Source organism: Hypanus sabinus, chromosome 22 (genome assembly GCF_030144855.1).
Source record: "Hypanus sabinus isolate sHypSab1 chromosome 22, sHypSab1.hap1, whole genome shotgun sequence".
Classification (NCBI taxonomy): domain Eukaryota; kingdom Metazoa; phylum Chordata; class Chondrichthyes; order Myliobatiformes; family Dasyatidae; genus Hypanus; species Hypanus sabinus.
The window spans coordinates 14,281,196-14,308,424 of NC_082727.1; the positions used below are offsets into that span (position 1 = coordinate 14,281,196).

Genomic DNA, 27,229 nt, shown 5'->3' on the forward strand with positions numbered 1-27,229 from the left:
CATCAACCTAAGCCCTCCTGACTCGTTCAGGATTTTACCTCCAGTCTTTGACCCTCAGGTTTCTACATCCGGACTCGCTGAGCTCTGGACTTTGACCTTTGCCCTTACTCTCCAGATTTTGCCAGATATCAGGTTAAATGGCTAATCCTGTTTAAAAACACAAGAACGAGCTAACTAAAGTAGGAGAATTTGACACTGAGTGCAGCAGGCTGCAATGCGCATGTGTTAAAAGATTTGATGTTATTCCTCCAGGTTGTGTTGAGCCTCACTGTGACAGTGCAAGAGCCCGTAGACTGAAGTCATAGTGACTGGCAACCAGAAGCTTAGGATTGCTCCTGCAGATTGAACACAGGGTCTCCGCAAAGCCCTGAGTGTGCAGCTTCAAAGCCCAGCATAAGAATGGATAGAAAACCATTCACTGAGCTAATTTCCTGAATGAGACGGCTCTTATTGAAGTTTACGCCTGTGTTCTTTAAGAGTTAGAAGAATGAAGGTGATCTTATTGAAATAAAATAGTCCTAAAGTGATGTGACAAGATTGACGTTGAGATGTTAATGTGCAATATAATGTATGCAATGTACATTGCATAGATTAGTTTGCATAGTCGATGTGGATACAAATCCACAAATCCGTTTGAGGCTGTCAAACAGATTCAATCTGTTCTCTGATAGCAGGATATCTTCATGTTTTCAAGGTGTTCAGATGATGGTAATGCACGCCTCAGCATCACAGCTGTTGTTCAAAATTCAAAGTAAATTTATTATCAAGGTGCCTATATGTCACCATATTCCACCGTGAGTTTCATTTTCTTGCAGACACTCACGGTAGTTGTAGAGTTAACATCGTGGAGTGTCACAGCATCATAGATACAGCCTAGAAAGCGGCCTTTCAGCCCACACTGTCAATTTACATCAATACTGCATTATTCCTTTTTTACCCTCTCCACAATTCTATAACATGGCCCAGATTCTCCCACTCTTCTACACACAAGTGACAATTAACCCCTTCTGCACGTTTTAGTTGTGGGAGGAAACTGGAGCTCCCAGGGGAGACCCTAATGCACTCACAGGGAGAACGTGCAAACTCCACACACCTGGGTCTCTGGCACCTGTGCCACTGTGTCTATGAAGGTCTCGGACTCGTGCTGGTATGTGGGATGGCAGCTTTGTACCCATTGTGTTTTCCACCATTCCTCAGGCACGATGAGGGATTAATTGGGCCGCACCTTCCTCTCATTTGCAGGTGGTGAATTTGTTCAACGTGTTCATTACCTACGGTGACACTTTCCTTCCCACACCGAGCAGTTACGATGAACTTTACTACGAAATCATTCGAATGCACCAAGTCTTCGATAACTTGTATTCAATGGGTGAGTTTCTCTATGGATGGTTGTGGACTTGCATTGACTTACCAGCTCAGGTTGTTCCGAAGTCCTTTACAGCAGGACAAGCCTATTTGAGGGTGGGGCTGGGAGGAGGGTTACTATTCCTGTGTGAGATTTGACAAAAGCCATCATGGTAACGAGTTGATGAGTTTTTTAGTGACCGTGTTGAGAGGTACATTTTGATACTAGCATGTCCCCTTTAATCTTTGTCTGCCATGGAAGGTAGATGGGCAGTCACAGTTCACTCTTGCACTGCAAAAATAGTTTCTGCAGTTTTCACTCTATAGCACGCTGGAGAGTCTGATTGAGTTATTTGTGGAAGACTCTGGAGATGGAGACAAATCCTGTGACCTTTTGGCTAAAATGATCGGGGATTAGAGGATTTTATTGCAAGAATCTGGAGCCTTGGAAGTGTTAGTCCAACATTTTGTGTGTCTCGCACACAAAATGCTGGAGGAAATTGGCAGGTCAGGCAGCATCACTGGAGGAGGCATTTCAGGCTGAGACCCTTCATCAGGACTAGGTGAAGGGTCTCAGCCTAAATGTTAACTGTTTATTCCTCTTCATAGATGCTGCTTGTTCTGCTGAGTTTCTCCAACATTTCCTCTCTGTGTTACTCAATACTTCCAGCATCTGCATAATCTCTTGTGTCTCATGGTCTTGTGTGTCTCCCTCATTTCAGCCCCCAATGTTGCAGGCTGGTTTCTGCCACATCAGTCCCTCTCTCCATAGTATAGTTCCCAGAACCTCCTAAATAAATCTCCTTCAACCTCCCTTCCTTCAGGTTGTCCATGGGGGTGTGATAGGCACAATATGTTGTCCGCTCTAAAAGTGTATCCGTGGAAGAGTGTTTAGCGTATATTGGTCAATTTTGTTTCTGCTCTGTCCCAGTTCTGAGGCTCTCAACAAACAGCGGTCAGTGGAAGGAGCCGGCAAGCAAGGTCACGCACGCGCTGGTCAACGTCAGGTAAGAAACAAGTGTAACTTGAATATTAAAATTGAAGAAACAAATTGGTCAAGATTATGTCTTGATAGTATGACAAATACAATAAATGTTCGGTTAAGATTAGTGCAATATAATTTTCTACATCAATTATATATTACACCACAAAAAATAAATAAATTAAATCCAAATTTATCTGATAAGTGTTTCCGATGTAACCAAGAAACTGGTACTTTTTTACATTCTACATGGTCTTGTTCTAAAATTCAACCTTTTTGGACAAATTTAAGACTTCTACTGGAACAAGCTATAGGAACACAACTTGCTCATAATCCAATATTACTCTTACTAGGTGATGTTGAAGGGATAAAACCGAAACTCAAACTAAATAAACATCAGAAAGAATTCATAAAAATTGCATTGGCAGTAGCCAAAAAGGCTATTGCAGTTACTTGGAAATCGGATACATATTTAAGTATAGATTGTTGGAAGAAAGAAATTTATGGCTGTATTCCATTAGAAAAAATTACTTATAATTTAAGAGATAAATATGAAACACTTCTGAAAATTTGGTGCCCTAGGTGCTCTGAAAATGAAACAATTGGTTACTTGGGGAAATAAATAAATATATATACTAAAGTTATTACGAACTCCATGGAGCATGTGGGGATCTTCCAACAACCAGGCACTCTTTCTTTCTTTTTTTTTTCTTTCTTTTTTTTCTATAGGGAAGTTAGGGGGGAGGGGTTAAGGGGAGGGGGGAAGGGTTATATACATTTTTTTTCCATACTTTACTCTGTAATCATTTAAAAACACAATAAAAAAAGTTTTCAAAAAAAAAACAAGTGTAACTCTCAGTGACCATTGGGGCTAAAGGGCCTCTTGAATGCTGGCCACAGTGACTGGTTTGCCTTCATATAACCTGCTGAGTTAGGGAATATTGCAATATCTGTGCTGTATCACTTAGTGTATACCAAACAAAAGTGCTTAAATACAATACAGTCTGCAGATACTGGAAATCTTGTACAACACATGCAAAATGCTGGAGAAACTCAGCAAGTCAGCAATAGATAGAGGGAAATAAAGAGTCAATGTTTTGGGCTGAGACCTGATGAAGGGTGTCAGCCCAAAATGCCAACTATAGACGGGGCCTGATATGCTAAATTTCTCCAGCATTTTATGTAAATATTTTAAATGCTTAGGAAGTGACAATTTCCCAAACCTTAATATACAGCAAAAAAAAACTGCAGTTGGAATTCATCAGGTGGAGGGAAATTGATGTTTTGGGTCAAGATCATTCACCTTTGGGATATGGAGGGAAACTGGAACTCCCAGAAGAGCCCCATGCAGTCACGGGGCGAACGTGAAGGCTGTCCCAAAGGTTGGGATTAGACCCAGCTCTCTGCTGGAGCAGAGGAGGCTGCTCCACTGTATGTGCCTTGTATCTATGAAGATCTCAATGAGGACTCACACTGGTGTGTCAGTGGGCTGAATTGTTCCTGGTGTAAGTTGTTTTCCTTTCTCACCGCTCCTTGGCACGTTGTCCACAAGATCCTCGTTCAGTACAGATCGGGGGTCCACAGACCTCTCAGTTACTGGAAGGGGTGCATGGCATAACAAAGGTTGGGAACTTCTCGTCCAGATGAAGGATCTCGACGAGTGCTACTCAATCCACTGAATTCCTCCGGTAGTTCTTTTGTTGATCTAGATTCAAGTATCTGCTGTCTCTTGTATCTCCAAGATAATAATTAATGTGCACTTTGTGTCCTTTACAACTTTAAGCAAACACTGAAAGTGTTACAGCCAGGGAAGTGATTGTGAATTGTTGATGCTTTGGTTATGTAGGACATTTTCTACCTAGCAGATATCAGCAATCTGATCATCTCACAAGACCATAAGAAATCAGCCCATGGCTTCTCAAGCCTGCTTCACCATTCAGTAAGGTTATGGTCCATCTAATTTGGCCTCAGTGCCACTTCCTTGTTCTTGTTTCCCTGATAGTTTAATGCCTGTCAGTCTCTCTGTTAAATATATTATTGACTGGTACAGGGTACTCCGGTACTGAATTCCAAAGATTAATAACTTTGTGAGAGAAGAAATTCTTCTTCATGTCAATCTAAAATGAGCAACTTACTTGGTATATTTAATGTGGAGATTGATTATTAAGGGTGTCAAAGGTTATGGGTAGAAGGCAGGAGAATGGGGTTGAGAAGGAAAATAAATCAGTAATGATCGAATGGCAGAGTAGACTCGATGGGCTCAATGGCCTAATTCTCATCCTATGTTCTGTGATTTCACTGGAATGCTGCTAATTTTTCATTGAAATTTCAATAAAGACCAGCTTACTTACCTTGCAGTCATTGCTGCCATTTTATATTTCATGTACAGAGCACCCTCCAAGTCCCTTTGGATCACATTTTGTAGTTTAGCTCTGTTCAAATAATAATTATTTTTTTTAATTTTTCATTCAAAATTGATAACCTCTTAGTATAGATTAGTGGATTTTTGTTCCAGACTCATCAATAATTGCTGTATTTTTAATCGAAATTTATTTAACTGCTTGAATATAAAAGCACTGCTGCTATTTGAACCTTAGATCAGTAGTTGAGCCTCGGGAAACCAGCACCTTAACCATAACTTTGCTGTATTTATTCTGTGATCATAACTGTAACAGAACTGTTTGCTGTGATTGTAGGTGAAAAGAAAGTAGCCTTGGGAACTTTTAACCAAAGTGCATGACCATGCATTTTCTGACTTTGTGTTTCATTTGCCACTTTTTTTCCCATTCTCCTAATTTGTCTAAGTCCTTCTGCATTCTGCAGCCTACCTGTTTCCTTAACACTACCTGCCCCTCCACCAATCTCTGTATCATTTGCAAATCTGGCAACAAAGTCACCTATTCCATTATCTAAATCATTGATATACAGCATAAAACAAAGTAGTCCCAACACCGACCCCTGCGGAACACCACTAGTCACTGGCAGCCAACCAGAAAAGGATCCTCTTATTTTTACTTGCTGCTACCTACTAATCAGCCAATGCTCTAACCATGCCAGTAACTTTCCTGTAATGCTATAGGCTGTTAACTTGGTAAGTAGCCTCATGTGTGTCACATTGTTAAAGGTCTTGTGAAAGTTCAAATGTACAACATCCATTTAAAGTTAAAATGTTAAAGTTTGTCCCGAGCCTTATCGGCTCCTCAGGCCGGTGCTTATGCCAGTTTCCGTGGCCTGAAGCGAGACTGCCCCCGCCCCCCCAGATAGGACATCAGTCTATCACGAGGTTAACTCCTGCATTTTGCCGGTACCCATTTTCAGCTGGGTGGACTGGAGCAATGTGTGGTTAAGTGCCACGACCTTCAGATCGCTAGTCCAACACCTTAACCACTTGGCCACGTGCCAAACATCCACTGCATCCCCTTTATCTATCCTATGTGTAAACTCAAAGAATTCCCTTGGAGAAACCATGTTGGCTTTCTCCTATCTTGTCCTGTGTCACCAAGTACTCCACAACCTCATCCTTAACAATTGACTCTGACATCTTTCCAACCACTGAGGTCAGGCTAACTGGTCTATAATTTCCTTTCTGCTGTCTTCCTCCTTTCTTAAAGAGTGGAGTAACATTTGCAATTTTCAGTCCTCTGGCACCATACTAGAATGCAATGATTTTTGAAAGATCATTACTAATGCGTCCACAATCTGTATCATGATCTCTTTCAGAATCCTAGAATGCAGTTTAATTGCTTCAGGTGACTTGTGTACCTTTAGGTCTTTCAGCTTTTTGAGTACCTTCTCCCTTGTAATAGTAAATAGTATCTCCACTCACTTCTCTTCTCTCATACCCTTCAACATCTGGCGCTCTGCTAGTGTCTTCCACAGTGAAGACTGATGCAAAATACTCATTTAGTTCATCTTCCATCTCCTTGGCCCCCTTTATTATTTCTCCAGCCTCATTTTCTAGCAGTCCTACTCTCATCTGTTGTTTTTTACATGCTTGAGAAAGCTTCCACTATCCACTTTGATATTGTTTGTTAGCTTGCTTTCATATTTCATCTTTTCCCTTCTAATGGTTCTTTTTGTACCTCTCTGTAGGGTTTTAAAGGCTTTCCAATCCCCTGTTTTCCCACTAAATTTGCTTTGTTGTAGGCCCTGTCATTTGCTTTTACATTAACTTTGACTTGTTAGCCACAGTTGTACTATTTTGCCATTTGAATATTTCTTTGATTTTGGAATATATCTCTCCTGCACCCTGCTCATTATTCCCAGAATCTCACCATTTCTGCTCTGCTGTCATCCCTGACAGCATCTCCTTCCAATCTACTCTGGCCAACTCCCCTCTCGTACCACTGTAATTTCCTTTACTCCACTGTAATACTGCTATGTCAGGCTTCACTTCCACCCTAATAAAATTTCAATTTGAACTCAGTCATATTGTAATCACTGCCTCCTCAGTTTTCTTTTACCTTAAAGCTCCCTAATCATCTCCAGTTCATTACGTAACATCTAGTAGACTCAACAACAAACTTCTCTAAAAATCCATCTTACGGACATTCAACAAACTCACTCTCTTGAGATCCATTTCCAATCTGATTTTCCCAATCTGCCTGCATGTTGAAATCTACTACGATTGTCATAATATTGCATTTTTGACTTGGCATTTCTATTTCCTGTTGCAGTCTGTGGTCCACCTCTCCAGCCACTGTTCGGAGGCCTGTATATAACTGCCATCAACATCCTTTTACTCTCACAGTTTCTCAACTCCACTCACAAGGTTTCAACAGCTTCTGATCTTATTCACATCTTTCTACTGATTTGATGCCATTCTTTACCAGCAGAGCCACATCACCCCCTCTGCCTACCTTCCTATCCCTCCGATACAATGTCTTGGACATTCAGCTCCCTACAGCCATCCTTTAGCCACGTTTCAGTGATGGCCACAACATCATATCTAACAATCTGTAATACTGCAACAAGATCATCCACCTTATTTCTTACACTCTGTACATTGAGAAATAAGACTTGGAGCGCTGCATTTGCTACCCTTTTTGATTCTGCATCCCTCAAGCACTGATACTCACCCTGCTGGCTGCAGTTATGTCCCTATCATCTGCCTGCCCTTCCTGACAGTCTGACTGCACACTATCTTTGCTTTTTTACCATCCATCCTATCCTGAGTCCCTTCACTCCAGTTCCCACCCCCCTACCAAATTAATTTAAACACTCCCCAACAGCTCAAACAAACATGCTTGCGGGAATATTGCCCACAACCCCCCCCCATTAAGGTGCAACCCGTCGCTTTTGAACAGGTCATACCTCCCCCAGAAGAGATTCCAATGATCCAAGAATCTGAAGCTCTGCCCCCTGCACCAGCTTCTCAGCCACACATTTATTAGCCGAATCATTCGGTTTCTATCCTCACTGGCACGTAACACAGGTAGCAATCCAGAAATTACTACCCAGGAGTACTGCTTCTCAGCTTTCTACCAGGCTCTCTAAATTTTCTTTCTAGGCCGTCTTTGCTTTTCCTCCTGTGTCATTGGTACCAATATGTACCAAGACATCTGGCTGCACTCGGAATGTTGGGGGGGGGGGGGGCTGTGGCTGGATGTCTTCGTACGTAAGAGCAACAGGTACATATCAAGCAGTGTTAGATTACTGCAAAGACTCTGGGCAAGAGATCAAATCTCACCACAGAGATAATTAAATAATCTTGATTGCACTTGTTGATTTCCCTTCATTGTGCGAGGGAAACACAAACCCCTGCAGGGAGGGAGTTTGAATTAGTAAAATGATCTTGCCCCATGGGTTGAATGAATTGAATTCACTGTTCTGCTTTTGTGAGTAACAGAAACAGCGAGTATGATTTCAACTCCAGTTGCAAGTACCTTAATGAGTTCCAGGTTCCTGTCATTGAGTCCAATAATTAATTCAATAGCAGTGCTTTCAATTATTAAGTTATAATCAATATACTGTCTGTGTGTGGTGCATATAATCACACAGTTGCAAGGAAAGGTTTATGAACCCTTTGCAGTTAACTGGTTTTCTGCATTTTCAGGGGAGATTCAAATAAGAGGACATGGGTTGAGAGTTAAGGGGCAAAAGTTTAGGGGTAACACGAGGGAGAACTTCTTCACTCAGAGAGTGGTAGCTGTGTGGAACGAGCTTCCAGTGGAAGTGGTAGAGGCAGGTTTGATTTCGTCAATTAAAAAAAATTAGATAGGTATATGGACAGGAAAGGAATGGAGGGTTGTGGGCTGAGTGCAGGTAGGTGGGACTAGGTGGGAGTAAGCGGTCGACACGGACTAGAAAGGCCAAGATGTGTTTCCATGCAGTAATGATTATATGGTTATTAATTACTCATAAAATGTGGTCTGATCTTCATGTAAGTCACCATAACAGATAAACACAAGCTGCCTAAACTAATAACACATAAACAAATGTACTTTCCATTCCTTTACTGAACATTTTTTAAATCCTTCTCAGTCCAGGCTGGAAAAAGTATGTGAACTCTTGTAATTAATAACTGTTAGAACCTCCTTTAGCAGCAATAACCTCCACCAAACATTTGCTGTATCTGCTGACTTGACTTGCACAACAGCGAGGAGGAATTTTAGACCATTCCTCCATACAAAACCGTTTTAGTCCATCAATATTTCAGGGCTACCTTGCATGAAAAGCCCTCACAGCAGCTCAATTGGGTTAAAGTCTGGACTCTAACTTGGCCATTCCAATATATGAATTTTCTTCTTTTTTAAACCATTCTGCTGCTGATTTGCTCTTGTTTTTTGGATCATTATCTTGTTGCATCATCTATCTTCTATTAATCTTCAGGTAATGGACCGCTACCCTACCAAACTCCTGCAGAATGTCTTGATACCATTTTGAATTCGTTGTTCCCTCAACAATTGCAAACTGTCCAGGCCCTGAGGCAGCTAAGTAGCCCCAAACCATGATAATCCTTCCACCATGCTTTGCAGTTGGGATGAGGTTTTAGTGTTGTTGTGCAGTGCACTTTTCACTCCAAACGTAGCATTTCTGCCAAGAAGTTCAACTTTTGTTTCATCTGCCCACAGAATGTTGTCCTGGAAGCATTGTGGTCTTTTGCAAACTGGAGATGTGCAGCAGTGTTTTTTTTGGAGAGCGGTAGTTTCCTCCATGGTGTCCTTCCATGAACACCATTCTTGTTCAGTATTTTTTGCTTTGAAGACAGATGAACAAAGACTTTTGCAAGTTCTAGAGATTTCTGCATGGTCTTGGGTTACCCTTGGGTCCTCTTTCATTTCCTTCAGCATTGCACATTGATCTTTGCAGGACACCCACTCCTAGGGAGAGTAGCAATAATACTGAATTTCTTCTATTTGCAGACATTTTTTTCTTATTGTGGACTGAGGAACACTCAGATCTTTAGAAATGGTTTTATAGCCTGTTCCAGCTTCATGCATCTCTGCAGTTCTTCTAAGGTCCTCTGAAAGTTGTCTTGATTGACGCATTGTGCACATAAACAGATCTTCCTGGAGAAAAGCAGGCTCTTCAGTATCCTCTCACAACACACTGGAGGAACTCAGCAGGCCGGGCAGCATCCGTGGAAACGAACAGTCAATGTTTTGGGCCAAGACCCTTCGTCAGGACTGAAGAGAGTGGGGAGGGGCCCTATAAAGAAGGTGGGGGACGGTGGAAAGGAGGAGGCTGGTAGGTGCCGGGTGAAAAACCAGTAAGGGGAAAGATCATGGGGTGGGGGAGGGGATAGGCAGGAAAGGTGAAGAAGGAATGTAAGGGGAAAGCACTATGGGTAGTAGAAGGAGGCGGAACCATGAGGGAGGTGATAGGCAGTTGCAGGAGGAGGCAGAGTGAAACTGGGATGGGGAAGGGAGAGGGAGGGAATTACCGGAAGCTGGAGAATTCAATGTTCAAGCCAAGGGGCTGGAGACTACCCAGATGGTATATGAGGTGTTGCTGCTCCTGACTGTGTCTTTTTTATAGGGCAGGGCACCTCTGCAACCCACACCTCCAGTCTTATTTCATTGATTGGAACATCCAACTCCAAATAGCTTTTGTAGAAGGCATTACCCCCAGAGGTTCACATAGATTTTTGAACCTAGACTGTGATTGTTTAAATGGTGTACTCAGTATTGATGGGATATGAAGTACAGTTGTTTGTGTGTTGTTAGTTCAGGCAGAGTGTGTTTGTCTATTGTGACAGATGAAGATCAGACCACATTTTATAAGTAATTAATGCAGAAAGCCAGGTAATTGCAAAGGGTTCACAAACATTTTCTTGCAACTGTATATATAATTAGTAGATTCCAGTTAGTTGGAGCATTGGTTAATTGGGGCAGCTACTTATTTGGGACAACTCTTCAAGAAAGAAAACTAATTAAGAAAATTGCCGGGGTTCCCTTCTTTTATTTGGGACATTATGTAGCTTAATTGGTGCATGGGTCTGTTGCTGAACAATTTCTGATGTCAGTCACCTACACTGGTGTGATCATTAAGCATTATACTGTGTTTAGGGCGAACAGATTTTAAAATAGCATCAGTTACATGTGCTTGTGTTCAAAAAGAAGTGCTTTTTGTCACTGATAGTTGGATAGAAATAAGCAGCAAGACAATTCAGAACATTTGTGCTCACGTTTCAAACATTTAAGCATGGAGATGATACTATTTCACTACAACAAATTATGAATTATGAAAAATTTGAAGGTATCGATAATCATCTTGAATGTTACAATGAAAATGAAGATTTGGAGAATGCAATCATTGAAAGCATATTACGAAGGCAATTTATTATCTACACTAGGTTTCCGCACTGATTTTGTTCATTTACAGTCAATCAAAAAAAATGGCAGTGTACACTGGATGAATTCCTCCACCAATAATTTTAGGTACTAATACACAGTGGTATAGTACCATAGTAGTATTGGTACCATTCTAATTTGTCCTGTATTTCATTTAAATACATAATTTGTTACTCAGTTAAATGGTAGTTTGTGTTTTTATACCTTTTTTAATTATTTCCATGAACCTTCAGCTAACTGGGGTAGCTGCTAAATTGGGCCAAAATGTATTGATCCTAATGTGTCCCAATTAACCAGAGTCCACTGTATATGTGTATATATGTACAGTGCCTTGAAAAACTATTCAACCCCTAACCCTTTGTTCATATAAATGAGTACTACAGCAGCAATTTTGATCAATTTAACTGGAAATTTTTATTTGTGAATGACGTGATCCTTTTCTCACAGTAGAGGTGAAAAAAATTATAAAACATGAAAAACTAAAAATTCAAAAATTGAAATGTCAGCAGTTCAGAAGTGTTTATTCCCTTTTGCTCAGTACTTAATTAAGCAACCTCTCACTGCTATTACAGCCAGTAGTAGTTTTGGATAAGCCTCTATTAGTTTTGCACAATTTGATGGAGCAAGGTTTCCTCCTTGCAAAATTGCTTAAACTGTGCCTGGTTATTAGGAGCGCAGCAGTGGACATCAATCTTGAGGTCTTGCCAGAGATGGTCAATCGGGTTAAGGTCAGGATTCTGACTGGGCCACTCAAGGACATCAATTTTTTTTCAGTTGAAGCCACTCGGTGGTTGCTCTGGCGGTGTGCATTGGGTCATTGTCATGATCAGAGACAATCTTTCTCCACAGTTTAAGCTTTCTGGCAGAGGCTAGCAGGTTTTTATCCAGAATCTCTCTGTATTTAGGCAGCATTCATCTTTCCATCAATTCTGACCAGATTTCCAATCCCTGCTGCTGAAAAGCATCCCCACAGCATGATGCTACTTGATGCTCAGTATTAGATTTATGCCACATGTACTGCATAGCCAAACAATTCCACTTTAGTGCCATTCGACCACAAGACTTCCTTCCACATCTTTAGAGTGTCTTCTAAGTTTTGCTTTGCAAGGCCTTTATGGGCAAGGATGGTCTTTCTGTTTTAGCCAGGGCTTTTTCTTCACTACTTTTCCATAAGTACCCTTTTTGTGAAAGGCCTTAGAGATTGTAGAGCCATGAACTTCATGTCCAGTTGCAGCTACTGATTTCTACAGCTCACTCAGTGACTGCTGGCGTCACATTAGCCTCTTTTGCAAGTGCCGCTCCTCTCCAGTAACTAAGTTTACGGAGGCAGCCTAACCTAGGCAGTGTGGCTGTGGTTTCAGATGTTTTCCACTTATTCACGATGGACTGCCCCGTGCTCCAAGGTGCCTTTGAGATGGTCTTTCACCCTTCCCAGATTTGTGCTTTTCTACTATCATTCCCCTGACTTGTCTTCAATGCTCTTTTGGCTTCACTTTGGTTTTGTCTGTTGAAAATCTACCACACTGTTGGATCTTACACAGAAAGGTGGGTATTTACAGTATTCTTATGAATTCATTGAAACTAGTGATCTTCCAATTTCCTACACCAACTAGTTGGATGAGTTAGTAAGGTAATGTATTGCTACTGTGGAAAGATAGCATAGTAATTACTGAGTGTATGAATATTTTCTCAGCCTTACGATTTCAGTTTTTTTAATTTGACAGGTTTTGGAATGTTTCTTTAGGTTTTACATAATATTTTGTAGATTAGCAAAAAATCCTACTTTAATGTATTTTAAATTTAGAAAATGAGACCATGGAATGCGAAAATAATTGTTGGAATGTGAACTCATGGAATACTCCTGGAATCTTTAATTTGATGCTGAGGCTTTATCAGGCACTGGTGAGACCTCACCATGAGTATCATGAACAGTTTTGGGCCCCTCATCTTAGAAGAGATGTGCTGGCATTGGAGAGGGTTCAGAGGAGGTGCACAAGGATGATTCCAAGAATGAAAGGGTTATCATACGAGGAACGTTTGATGGCTCTGGGTCTGTACTCACTGGAATTCAGAAGGATGAGAGTGGATCTCTTTGAAACCTTTCAAATGCTGAAAGGCCTAGACAGAGTAGATGTGGAAAGGATGTTTCCCATAGTGGGAGAGTCTAGGACAAGAGGGCACAGCCTCAGGATAGAGGGGCGCCCTTTCAAACCAGAGATGCGGAGAAATTTCTTTAGCCAAAGGGTGGTGAATTTGTGGAATTTGTTGCCACGTGCAGCTGTGGAGGCCGGGTCACTGGGTGTATTTAAGGCAGAGATTGATAGGTTCTTGTTTGGACACGGCATCAAAGGTTACGGGGAGAAGACTGGGAACTGGGGTTGAGGAAGAAAAAGAAAAGGATCAGCCATGATTGAAGGGTGGAGCAGACTCGATGGGCCGGATGGCCTAATTTTGCTCCTGTGTTTACGGCCTATGCTCTTAATTCCCCTAGTTTTGTTGCAATACATAATCAGCTGGAGGAACTTGACTGTTGAGTAGTAAGTGGGGGGGGGTTCTGGTGGGGCGAGAACTGTCGATGTTTTGTGTCAAAGCCATGCATCATGCTCCTGGAATTTTCAGATCAGCTTTTGTTGCTCATATGGCAGTGTTCTGATTCAGAAGCTCCATGAGCTGTCCACCTTAATAGCTACATTTGCTTTTGATTAATGCCCTCATTTTCTCCACTTTTAATCTGTGCCCCTGGTTCTGCAAACAGTTGCCACAGTGCTTCAGTGAAATAGATCTTCCTTGCTCTAAAAGAATCGAAAAATTGTGACTTTAAATAGAAGCACGGATGCTAATTCTATGTCGGTGCACAGGTTCACCTTTGTTAATTGTTCTAACACAGCGGTGATAAATTAGGCAGTTGTGACGCAGTAATGTAAAGTCTGGCCCAGGCATCCTTCTGCTACAAACTCTGTGCTGTTTGCCAACCAAAGCCAGTGGGTTGTTACACATTCTTGCAGCATCACTTAAATCTGTAGCATTGCCACCGTGCTCTAGCATATCAGCCAAGCTAATTTTACACACTCTGACCTCCACTCTGTTCAATGCACATGTCCATATCGTGTTAGAAGCATTGGGAGTCCATACCAGTCTGGAGAAAGTCCTGTTTCTCACTCTCTGAGCTATGTCAGTCAAAGTAAAATTTATTATTCAAGCACGTGTGTGTTACCATATCCACCTTGAGGTTAATTTTCTTGGAGACTTTTCCAGGAAAATAAAGAATTACAATGAGGGATATAGACAGGGTAATGCATGCAGGCTTTTCCCACTGAGTTTGGGTGAGATTAGAGCTAGAGGTCATGGGTTAAGGGTGAAAGGTGACATATTTGAGGGGAACCAGAGAGGGAATTTCTTCGCTCAGAGGCTGATAAGAGTGTGGAATGAGGTTCCAGTGGAAGTGGTGGATGCGGGTTTGGTCGCAACAGTTAAAGGAAGTTTGGATAAGTACATGGATGGGAGGGGTATAATCCAGCTATGGGTGGATGGGACTGGACGGAACAGCAGTTTGGCATAGACTAGATGGGCTGAAGGGCCTGTTTCTGTGCTTTAGTGTTCTATGACCCCACAGTAGAATTTATATAAAAAAATACACAAAGACTGATGAATAATTAATCTGCAAAATAAGACAAATTGTACAAATAAAAAAATACTACTGAGAGTAAGTTATAGAGCCCTTGAAAGTGATTGTAGGTTGTAAAATCAGTTCATTTATGGTAAGTGATTATCCACACATGTTTAGGAACCTGATAGTTGTAGGGTAATAACTGTTTCTGAGGTCTTAATGCGTCTGTCATATTGTTGCACTCTGCTTTTGGGATGCCAGTTAGTTTTAGGAGGAAAGTGGAGAGGGCTGGGAAGTGTATTATTTGGCATTTTAAGTCCTTCATGTAGATGGTCCTGTAAGCTACAGCATCGTGTGAGTTGTTGTCTTCAGCTCAGTGTACCTGGAGCCCTCTTTCACTAGTCAGTATCTCCAAATGCTCTTTGCCTGTTGTATTAAGGAGTTTCTCATGGAATCCCAGCAGCAGCCTTTCAGACCTGGTGTTACTTTAATTTAATTTTCTATTTTAAGTTTGATACACAATTTTCGATTAGGGCACACGGATAACAGAGCGGCTCTCTACCATAGCCAGATACTACTACAATACAGAGATCGCCCAAAAACAAACCTTCACAAAGATCTGCTGGCTGAGTTACGTGACCTCAGCTTGCTGAGGGGAACGGGCCTACGTTCCTCGGACTTGCCTGATGCTGGTAGCCGGAGATGGAAACAATGAAAATGATGTGCGAGGAAGCAGAAGCGAAGCAAACGGGCAGGGGTCCGTGCCAGGCTCAAAGCAAACCCTGGCCGGCCGGCTCTCCCGTCCATTCTGCTCTCCAACGTCCGCTCCCTGGACAATAAAATGGACTACATCCAACTCCAACATAATACTCGGCGGGAGTACAGGGTTTGCTCTGCGTTTGTCTTCACAGAGACATGGCTCACTGATGGGATTTCAGACGCTGCCATTCAGCTAGACGGGCTCACCTTGTTTCAAGCGGACAGGGACGCAGCTCTCTCGGGTAAGACCCGCGGTGGTGGCTTGTGTGTTTACATCGACACGGAATGGTGTAAGAACTCTGCGTTGGTTTCCAGACACTGCTCATCGCTAGTGGAGTTTGTGACTGTTAGATGCAGACCATTTTATTTGCCACAGGAATTCACCTCTGTTCTTATATTTGGGTCTACATTTCCTCCCAGCGCTAATGCTAAGAAGGCGCTCTGTGAACTGTACGGGGCTATTAGCAAACTTCAGAACGCACACCCTGATGGTCTGTTTATTGTCGTCGGTGATTTTAACCACGCGAACCTTAAGTCAGTGCATCCCAAATTGCGTCAGTATATGGACTTTGCAATGAGGGGGGAGAATGCGTTGGACCTGGTTTATATAAACATCCCTGACGTGTACTGGGCAGGACCCCACCCCCACCTCGGATACTCAGACCACGTCTCTGTTATGCTAATCCCAGCATACAGACCGCTCGTCAGGCGCTCCAGACCAGTTCAGAAGCAGGTGAAAACCTGGCCAGCAGGAGCCATCTCTGCTCTTCAAGACTGCTTTGAGCACACTGACTGGCACATGTTCAGGGAGGCTGCAACCGATGGTGACTCTACCAGCTTAGAGGGGTACACAGCATCAGTGACCAGCTACATCAGCAAGTGCATTGATGATGTTACTCTGCCCAAGACCATCACTATATGTGCCAACCAGAAGCCATGGATGACCGCAGAGGTGCGTGCGCTGCTGAGGTCCCGCGACTCCGCCTTCAGAGCAGGCGACAAGGCAGCTCTAACAACAGCAAGGGCCAAACTGTCCCGAGCCATCAGAGGGGCAAAGCATGCACACACCCAGCGAATCCACAGCCACTTTCAGGACAGCGGTGACATGCGGCGCATGTGGAAGGGCATCCAGGACATCACCAATTACATGACAACATTAACTGACTGTGCAGGTGATGCCTCCCCCCCAGATGCGCTGAATAACTTCTACGCCCGGTTTGAGGCGGAAAATGACGTGGCGGCGAGGAAGTCCACCCCTCCTACAAATGACCAGGTGCTGTGTCTCACCATGGCTGATGTGAGAAGAACCCTGTGCAGGGTCAACCCATGCAAACATCTTTAAACATTGAAGATCAAATCTGAAGACACAGTACAAGGTTAATGGCAGGATTCTGAGAAGCATGGAAGAATGGGGGATGTTAGGAGCCACATCCACAGACCCCTTAAAGTTGCTAGTGTGTTTAAGAAACTGATGTTGCATTGGCCGTTAATCAGGGGATCGATTTCAAGAGTTGCAAGAAAATAATGCAGGTTTATAAAACCTTAGGTCACACTTAGACTATCATGTTAAGTCTTGTTGCATCATGATTGGAAGGACTTGAAAGCATTAGAAAAGGTGCAGAGGAGATGTACCAGGATGCTGCCTGGATTGGAGAGCATGTCTTATGAAGGAACGTTGTGCGAGCTGGTCTTTGGAGTGTGGGGGGAGGAGCGATGACTTGACAGAGGTGCATAAGATTGTGAGAAGTGGACAATCAGTGCCTTTCTCCCAGGGTGGTAATAGCCAATACCATAGGATATCTGCTTAAGGTGAGTGGTGCAAAGTTTAGGGAGGATGTCAAAGATAAGTTTTTTTTCCCCAAACACAGAGTGTTAGGTGCCTAAAACACACTACAAGAGGTGATGGTAGAGGCTGATATATTTAGGATATTTAGGAAACTCTTCAATAGACACATGGATGAAAGAAAAATGGAGGATTGTGGGCTGTGTAGGAGAGAAGAATTAGATTGATCATGGGATAAGTTTATATAGGTCAGCACAACATCACGGGCTGAATGGCCTGTACTATGCTGCACTGTTCTGTTTATTCATATCAGAGAATTTAGACGGTGTAGGATGTGCTGCAAATCATGACAGCACATTAAACTGCATTTTTAAGTGGGTTGATTTAATTTCTTGCCAAGTTTGTGTTTGGACCTGAGTTAAGTCACTGAGTAGGTGGTTGATTTGCGGGTTATAACAATCCAATAAAAATTATCTTGACAGTTTCTGCCCGGCTCCTAATGGACAGTGGCATACAATATATACCAGGTTCTAATTCAGCAACGACCAATATTAAAGGGCAAACTCATTCCAGAGACATGTTACAGCTACATCAGATATAGAAAAAAAACTTAACAATTGGACCCTACATTCCGCACTGAGGTAAATTATTGAAGTGGGCTTGATGGAGTGTAATTCTGCACCCTGACTGTTTAATACTCACTCTCACTGAGGGTAATGTAGAACTCACAGAGAGAACTGGTAAATTCATCAGTTCTTTCAGTGGAGGTTGCAAAGCCATCTGTTTCACACTTGCACGATATTTAAGCTTGATTGGCTAATGTGTCGAGTCAGTGATTAATCACGCTGGAAAGAGCGAACAGGATAATCTGTGTCCAGTGGTTACAAACCAGCAGGAGCGTGAAGCCACAGCAAAGCTGATTATCCTGCCCATCTCCAATGGAGGCTGAGCACACTGTACCATCAGCATGAGGGTAAACCTCTGGGAGAGACCTTTACCTCAACACAAGGCAGCGTCCCAGACTGCTTCGGCCCCAACTCTGACTAGTCCCACCTTCCCCTACAATGGGTATGATCTAGGAATCCCCCTACCAGCCTCGAACTCCGTCCTCCCCTCCCCCAGCACTGGGCACAAATGATTCACCCTCTACTGCCCTTCCCAACACCGGGCACAGTCTGGGATCCTCATGCACCTCACCTGGCACATACTGGGATATCCCTCCCCTCTTCTGCAACTCTGGGCACAGTCTGGAACCCTCCCCCAGCTCCCTCAACACTGGGCACGGTCTAAGACTGACTCCCTCAAACATGGGCTGAATCTGCCCTCCTCTCCTCCACCTTCCACTGCTCAGCATGGGACTCGGGCGTCACAGGGTACCGTCGCTACAGTGCCAGGACAGGGATGCCATGATGGAAACCATCCACAGTTAAAGGGCACCATAAAGATATATAATTGTTGCCATAACACGGCCAGGTCCTCCGATTACCATCCCTCTTACCCCTCTCCCGATATTTCCCTCAGCAAGCCTTTCTCCAGTTCCCTTTTAGAAAGCACTGTTGGATCTGCTGCCTTTCACCACAGCAAACCACACCATCCAGGTCATCCTTATGCTCCACGGGGCTGACGCACACCATTTCACTTTCACAGCTATGAGAAAACATCTTTGGGACAGCCTTCACATTCCATAACCTGTTATCGCTGAAAGCTGTGTTGCAGTATAATGTTTTTTTTTAAAGATATTTTTGCTTTCTCTTCTCCATCAGAAGGGATTTGTGCACTGAGAACAGAAACTGTGGGTGATCAGAGTTGGAGAGGGGGACTCGAGCAGGTGGGACAGCACGATCACTCACACCATCACTGCTTTGGTTTTTTGCCTCCAAGGGCAAACGGCTTTGAGTCATCATTTCCTGCTCGTACAGCTACATAAATCTTGCATTATGAAAATGATTTTTAAAAATTCATCAACAGCTCAGAATAATATTTTAATTTTTAAATTTCTGCATGAAAGCTAATTCAGCACCTTGGACAATTTTACTGAAGTATTGGCTGTTTGGAAAAGCGATTCCTTCTCGAGCTTTGGTGCCACTAATTGTGCTCAGCACAAGCAAGATCATTAATTTTACCTCATCCCCAAATGAAGATTTTAAAAACCGCTGATACTAGAAATTTGAAATAAAAACGGCAAGTGCACCCAATGGGTCAGGCAGCATCTGTGGAAACAAATGATTAACATTTTGCTTTCAGGACCTTTAGGAGGGACATCAACAGTTACAGGGTTGCGGGTAGAAGGCGAGAGAATGGGGTTGAGAGGGAAAGTAAATCATCGTCTGGAGGCTGGAGGAAATTTAGGTCTCAATGAGAGAAGAGTAGTGTCTCCATTATCACTGGAGCCACAAAATAAAATAAGTATCCATCATCCACACTGTCTTATTTCAAATCATGCTCTCAACTCGCTAACCCAGTACACCTTTGGAACGTGAGAGGAAACCTACACAGTCAAGGGGTGAATGTACAGTTACGTTACAGACAATGGTGGGAATTGATCTAGGCACTGTAAAACATTATGCTAATCACTACATAACCAATAATATTAAAGCAGGTCTTTGTCCATTTCCATTTACTGGCTTCCAGTGAGCTGATGACCCGGTCGCCGATCACCTGGTTTCTCTCCTCATCAGTGACTGTGGTCAAAGGCTTTGCCCAGGTACTGCGCCACATGCTGAGAACTGGACAGGGTGATCGGTTTATTCTTGTCACATGTACCAAGACACTGAAAAGCTTTGTGTTCATCTGTATACCTTAGATCATGGGTCTGCAGACCCCTTGCCAAGTGGTATTGGACCGTGGCACTAAAAAGGTTGGGACCCCCCCCGCATTCCCCATATCAAGCGAGCACAAAAGGAAAAACAGTGACAAAATGCAGAATGTATTGTTAAGGTTACAGAGAAATCCATAGACCAACAAATAAGATGCAAGGGCCAGGGTGAGGTAGATTGAGAGATCAGCAGCTCATCTTCAGTGCACTAGAGGTCTGTAATTTCTTGGTGTTCACCTGGCGGAGAATCTCACCTGGTCCCTCAACACCAGCTCCATAGCAAAGAAAGCCCAGCAGCGTCTCTACTTTCTGCAAAGGCTGAGGAAAGTCCATCTCCCACCCCCCATCCTCATCACATTCTACAGGGGTTGTATTGAGAGCATCCTGAGCAGCTGCATCACTGCCTGGTTCGGAAATTGCACCATCTCGGATCGCAAGACCCTGCAGTGGTTAGTGAGGTCAGCTGAGAACATCAGGGTCTCTCTTCCCGCCATTACAGACATTTAAACTACACGCTGCATCCGCAAAGTAAACAGCATTATGAAGAACCCCACACACCTCTCAATCAAACTCTGCTCCCTCCTGCCATCTGGGAAAAAGCACCGAAACATTTGGGCTCTCACGACCAGACTATGAAACAGTTTTCTCCCCCAAGCCATTAGACTTCTTAATAGCCAGAGTCTGGACTGATACCAAATTACTGCCCTCCAATGTGCCTATTGTCTTGTTTATTATTTATTGTAATGCCTGCACTGTTTTGTGCACTTCATTCAGTCCTGGTCTAGTGTAGTCTGTAGTCTAGTGGTTTGTTTTGTGTTTTATGTAGTTCAGTGTAGTTTTTGTATTGTTCCATGTAGCACCATGGAACAAACGTTGTTTCATTTTTACTGTGTACTGTACCAGCAGTTATGGTTGAAATGAAAATAAAAAGTGACTTGACTTATAACAGTAGGATTGAGTCTAGTGATACATATTCCCTAAACTTTTCTATTGTCTGCTTGAAGGAAGAGGGAAGAAGAGAGAATGATTGGGGTGGTGGCATCTTGTTATGCTAAACATAAACACAAAAAGTTCTGCGGATGCTGGAAATCTTGCGTAACACACACAAAAAGATAGCAGTCAGCATGTCAGGCTGCATCTATGGTTGGGAATAACCAGTTGGCGTTTTGTGCCGAGATCCTGCATCATGTCTGGAAAGAAAGGGGACAGAAGCCTGGATAAGAAGGTGGTTAGCTTATTAAGGTAACTTCTTTACTGGGGCAGTGGGAAGTGTAGAGACTATGGAGGCAGCTGGTTTTAGACCATAAGACCTAGGAGAAGAATTAAGCCATCTGGCCCATCGAGTCTGTTCTGCCATTCAATCATGGCTGATCCTTTTTTTCACCTCCCCAACCCCAGTTGCCAGCCTTCTCTTTGTAACCTCTGATACCATGACCAATCTAGAATCTATCAATCTCTGCCTTAAGTAGACCCAATGACCTGGCTTCCACAGCTGCCTGTGGCAACAAATTTCACAAATTCACCACCCTTTGGCTAAAGAAATTCCTCCACACCTCTGGTTTGAAAGGGCGCCCCTCTATCCTGAGTCTGTGCCCTCTTGTCCTACACCCTCCCACCATGGGAGACATCCTTTCCCTATCTACTCTGTCTAGGCCCTTCAACATTCAAAAGGTTTCAATGAGATTTCCCCCTCATCCTTCTGAATTCCAGCAAGTACAGACCCAGAGCCATCAAACATCCCTTGTATGATAATCCTTTTGTTCCTGGAATCATCCTTGTGAACCTCCTCTGGACCCTGTCCAATTCCAGCACATCTTTTCTAAGATGAGAGGCCCAAGACTGTTCACAATACTCAAGGTGAGGCCTCACCAGTGCCTTATAAAGCCTCAGCATCACATCCATGCTCTTGTATTCTAGATCTCTTGAAATGAATGCTAACATGGCATTTGCTTTCCTCAACACCAACTCGACCTGCAAGTTAACCTTCAGGGTGTTCTGCACAAGGACTCCCAAGTCCTTTTGGATTAGAAAATAGTCTGCACTTTTATTTCTACTACCAAAGTGTGTGACCATGCATTTTTCATGATCGACTGGACTGTGTTCACATCTCTCTGCAGTGTCTTACAGCCACAAGCAGAGCAGTTGCCAAACAAGCCAAGATGCACCCGGACGGGATGCTTTCTGCGGTGCGTTTGTAAAAATTGTTAAGGTGATACTGAAGTACCGCTTCTTCCTATAACTTATGAGCATGAGTGTTAAGGTCAGATCTCAGCAACCATCTGCTCCACAGTGAAAGTCTTCACCCTATAAGACAGCCCTTACTAAATAGCTGGCAAGATCATGTAAGCCATTTCGAGGAACATCCTGTAATTATCTGCCTTACAATTGTTCTGTCTTTGAATCTATGACTTTGGCTGAATCCCGCAGTTTTATCTGTACACTGAGCTACGAGCCCCGTGTCCTGCTGTCTCCTGCAAAGTATTCATCTTTCCTTCATAAATAAATCTGATTTTAATGTCCTCATCTGGCTTCCTCAGCTGACAGGCATTGTTACGTAATGGTTCTTGAACAAGAGGATATGGTGAAGTGAAGATGTTAAATCGTGTTCCCGTCGTAATGGACCAACGTGAAGGCCCAATGGTTAATGTGGCATTTTACCTGACAGTTCACCTGTTTGCTTCACCTGTCACTTCTACAAGGAGCACTGCCACGAGAAAGTGGCACCCATCATTAAAGACCCCCACCACCCAGGCCATGCACCCTGATTGTTGCTATCATTGGGAGGGAGGTACCCACAGCACCATGTTTAGGAACAGTTATTACCCTACAGCCATGAGGATCCTGAATCAGTGTGAACAACTGCACTCACTGGCACACTGAAATGTGAGGTTTCACAAAGTATGGACTCACTTTCACAGACTCTCCAACTCATGTTCTTTGTGTCATTTACTTATTATTGTTTTCTGTTGTATTTGCACAGTTGGGGTTATTTATCAGTCGTAGTTTTTCATTGATTCTATTGTATTTTTGTTCTCCTGTGAATGCCTGCAAGAAAATGAACTTAAAGCTGTAATTTTGTGACATATATGTACTTTAATAATAAATTCACTTTGAACTTTGTTAACTGTAATAAGTAATAAAGTTACATTGAGGGAGAATAACTGATCAAACTGGCTATAGAATTACACCTTCTGCTGCAGGAGAGAACTTTGGGTTCTGGTTTAAAAATTGATAAGAGACCCTTGTAAAGTGAGAATGAGTACAATTCAGTTATAATTATTGGAAATTAGACTGCTGTAAAGGGTGACAATTATACCAGTGCACAAGAAGAGCAGTGTGACCTGCCTCAATGACTATCGTCCAATAGCCTCACATCTATGGTGATCAAATACTTTGAGAGGTTGGTCATGGCTAGAATCAACACCTGTCTCAGGAAGGACCTGGACCCACTGCAATTTGCCTATTGCCACAACAGGTCTACAGCAGATGCAATCTCAGTGGCTCTCCATGCAGCCTTGGATCACCTGGACAATGCAAATGCCTAGGTCAGGATGTTCTTTATTGACAATAGGTCAGCATTCAACACCATCGTTCCTACAGTCCTGATTGAAAATCTACAAAACCTAGGCCTCTGTACCTCCCCCTGCAACTGAATCTTTGACGAAGACTACAGTCTGTGCAGATCAGAAATAACAACTCCACCTTGCTGACAATCACACTGTGTTACGTACCCGTAACTGGGTTAACAGACCAATAGAAATGGAATGAGACGTTGGAGTCTGGTGGTACTGTAACTAAAGGTGGTGGTACTGTAACTAAAGGTGTTTATTAGTAAACTAAACAATACAGTATCAAAAATGCAAATATACATATAAAACAGGTTAGCAATAATAAAAACAGAAGTGTAGGAATAATAATCAACAGTAAAAAACAAGCTCTATCAAAGTCTAGGGGTAAATGAATTGTCATAAGAGAATATAGAGTTTAGTTCAGTTCATGTGTGCTGAGGTAGTTGTTGTGTTGCAGTGTTGGAGAGAGAGAGAGAGAGCGAGCGAGATGGGAGCAGCTGTAGCAGGCAAACCTTCCGTCGTCTTCTTGTTCCGTCAAACCGTTGGGGTCACCGATTATGACCCTTCCGTTCCAGGCTAGACCGTTCTTCAGTGATGGACTCGTCACCCAGGCAAGGGTGAACACACACGGACAAGTCCCCACCGGTCTGCCTTCATCCACCGTGCTCCAGACCGATTCTCCTGAACCGATCCTCCAGGCTCCCACCTTCCTGTGGGTACACAACACTCTTTCAGTGTCCACTGGTGTGTCTGGGGGTGTCTCCCCAGACCCATCTTTTATCCCCACTGGCGGGGTATCAGCTATCCATCAACTCAACATGGCCATGTCAATCAAACTAGTACACTCCCTGCTGTCTCAGCAAGAATGTTAACGAGCAAAGAAATGTCCTTGTAGCAAAAGGTTGTTTACCTTTTCATCAGTGAAGAAGCCATAATACATAAATTACCCATCTCTCTCTCTCTCTTATCTGTAGCAGAAGCCTCTACCTTTGTTCGTCATCTCTCTCTCATTAGCAGCATAGTTCCTGGGGGGGGGGGGTAGCTCTGGACCCCATTTCCATCTGGTTTGTCCAGCACACATAACACTAGGCATAGCTCAAACAGCATCTATAGATTTGCTGATGATCAAACCATTGCTGACAGAATCTCAGATGGAGACGAGAGGGTGTATAGGAGCATGATATACCAATTAGTTAAGTGGTGTTGCAGCAGAAACCTGGCACTCAACGTTAGCAAGGCCAAAGAGCTGATTGTGGACTTCAGGATGGGTAAGACAGGGGGACACAAACCAATCCTCATAGAGGGATCAGAATTGGAGAGTGAGCAATTTCATGTTTCTGGGTGCTAAAATCTCTTAAGGACCTAACCTGGACACAATATATTGATGCAGCTATAAAGAAGGCAAGACTGTGGCTATATTTCATTAGGAGTTTCAGGAGATTTGGTTTGTCATCTAAAACACTTGAAACTTCTACAAATGTACCATGGAGAGCATTTTGATTGGCTGCATCATCGTCTGGTATGAGGGGGCTATTGCACAAGATCGAAGTAAGCGGCAGAAACTTGTAAACTTAATCAGCTCCATCATGGGTGCTGGCGTCCGTGGTATCCAAGACATCCTCAAGGAGTGCTGCCTTAGGAAGGCAGTGTCCATCATCAAGGATCCCCACCACCCAGATCATGCCCTCTTCACACTGTTACCGTCAAGAAGGAGGTACAGAAGCCTAAAGGCACACACTCTGTGATTCAAGAACAGCTTCTTCCTCTCTGCCATCTGATTGAACCCATGATCACCACCTCACTACTATTTTTATTTGCTTTTTCCACTACTTATTTTAACTTAACTATTTAATAGACAAGTCTATACTAACTATAACTCAGTTTTCTTCTCTTTATTTATCATGTATTTATTGTACTGCTGCCATAAAGCCAGCAAGTTTCAAGACATATGTTGGTGATATTAATTATAATTCTGTACATTCTCATTAATACATAGAAGATTTAGAGAGGATGAATAAGAGAGAGTTTCTTCAGTATGGGGAGTTGGAAATCAGGGAACACGTTCTGGATAAGAATGTGACTCTTGTAATGACGAGGAGAAGCTTTTAGTTTCTCACAGTGCACTGTGATTCACGTGGCATTTTAAGCCACCAGGATCAAGTTCAGCTTCTATCGCACTGTTATCAGACTCTGGAACCGACCTCTTGTATAATAAGATTGATTCTTGGCCTCACAATCTACCTTGCTATGATCCTGCACTTTATCGTTTACCTGCATTTTATCGTTTACCTGCATTGTGCTTTTTCGGTAATTCTGACACTTCATTCTGCATTGTTAGTGTTTTGCCTTAATCCATTTGAATGCATTGTGTAATGATTTGATCTGTACAAACAGTACACAAGATGGGTTTTTCACTCTATCTTAGTACATGTGACAATAATAAACCAATATCAATACCTTCTGTTGTCCCCATCTCCCTCACTTGATTCCATGCTCCCACCTTCCTCTCCTATCAGATTCCACCTCCAACTAACACCTCTTGGCCTCTGTCATAATTCCCACTCTCGCCTCCTCCATCTTTCTATCACCCCTCCTCACCTGGATCCACCATCACCTCCACCACCTCCCCATCCCTTCCCCTACCTTTTTATACTTGCCACCTCCCCACTACTCACTCGATCCAGATGAAAAATCTTAACCTCAGTCATCAACTGTGCATGGAGAGTGTCTGACCCACTGAGTTCCTCTAGCAGTTCATTTCTTGCTTCAGAGTTCCAGCATCTGCAGCCTCTTGTGCCTCCGGCAAAGTAACACTGTACACCCTCACTCTCTTGGATATTCACCATCTGCGTTCGTAATGCAAAGAACAGTGTTTCTTGCCTCCTCAGGAATCATGATAAGGACAGAAGGAAGAAAAATACTTGATTTTATATGGCATTTTTCATCACGTCTGGACCTCCCAAAGCTACTGCTGGCCAGTAAATTAGTTTTATAAGTGTATTCTCAGTTGCACTATGGAGAGGTGATGACTTCCACATGCATTTTTGAAAGTGGAAGGTGTTATTTTGGGCAGTTTTGCCAATAAGCAAATAATTATACCATGTTTCTCATCATATCTGCCCATGTGTACAATGGCCTGCAAAAGTTTGGGCACCCTGGTCAAAATTTCTGTTACTGTGAATAGCTAAGCGAGTGAAAGATTACCTGATTTCCAAAAGGCATGAAGTTAAAGATGACACAGTTCTTTAATATTTTATTAAGATTAATTTTTTATTTCCATCTTTTACAGTTTCAAAATAACAAAAAAGGAAAAGGGCCCAAAGCAAAAGTTTGGGCACCCTGCATGGTCAGTACTTAGTAACACCCTCTTTGGCAAGTAAACACTTGTAAACACTTTCTGTAGCCAGCTAAGAGTCTTTCAATTCTTGTTTGGGGGATTTTCACCCATTCTTCCTTGCAAAAGGCTTCTAGTTCTGTGAGATTCTTGGGCCGTATTGCAGGCACTGCTCTTTTGAGGTCTATCCACAGATTTTCGATGATATTTAGGTTGGGGGACTGTGTGGGCCATGGCAAAA

General features: G+C 43.0%; 1 protein-coding gene across 1 annotated transcript in view; it reads left to right on the forward strand.

The window, feature by feature from the left end:
• Window positions 1-27,229, forward strand: part of armh3 (armadillo like helical domain containing 3) — a 191,367-nt gene that overhangs the window by 115,584 nt on the left and 48,554 nt on the right. Inside the window, exons 22-23 of the mRNA XM_059947083.1 lie at window positions 1,243-1,369; window positions 2,276-2,351. Of these exons, the coding sequence (XP_059803066.1) occupies window positions 1,243-1,369; window positions 2,276-2,351 (203 nt within the window). The remainder of the gene's footprint in view (window positions 1-1,242; window positions 1,370-2,275; window positions 2,352-27,229) is intronic.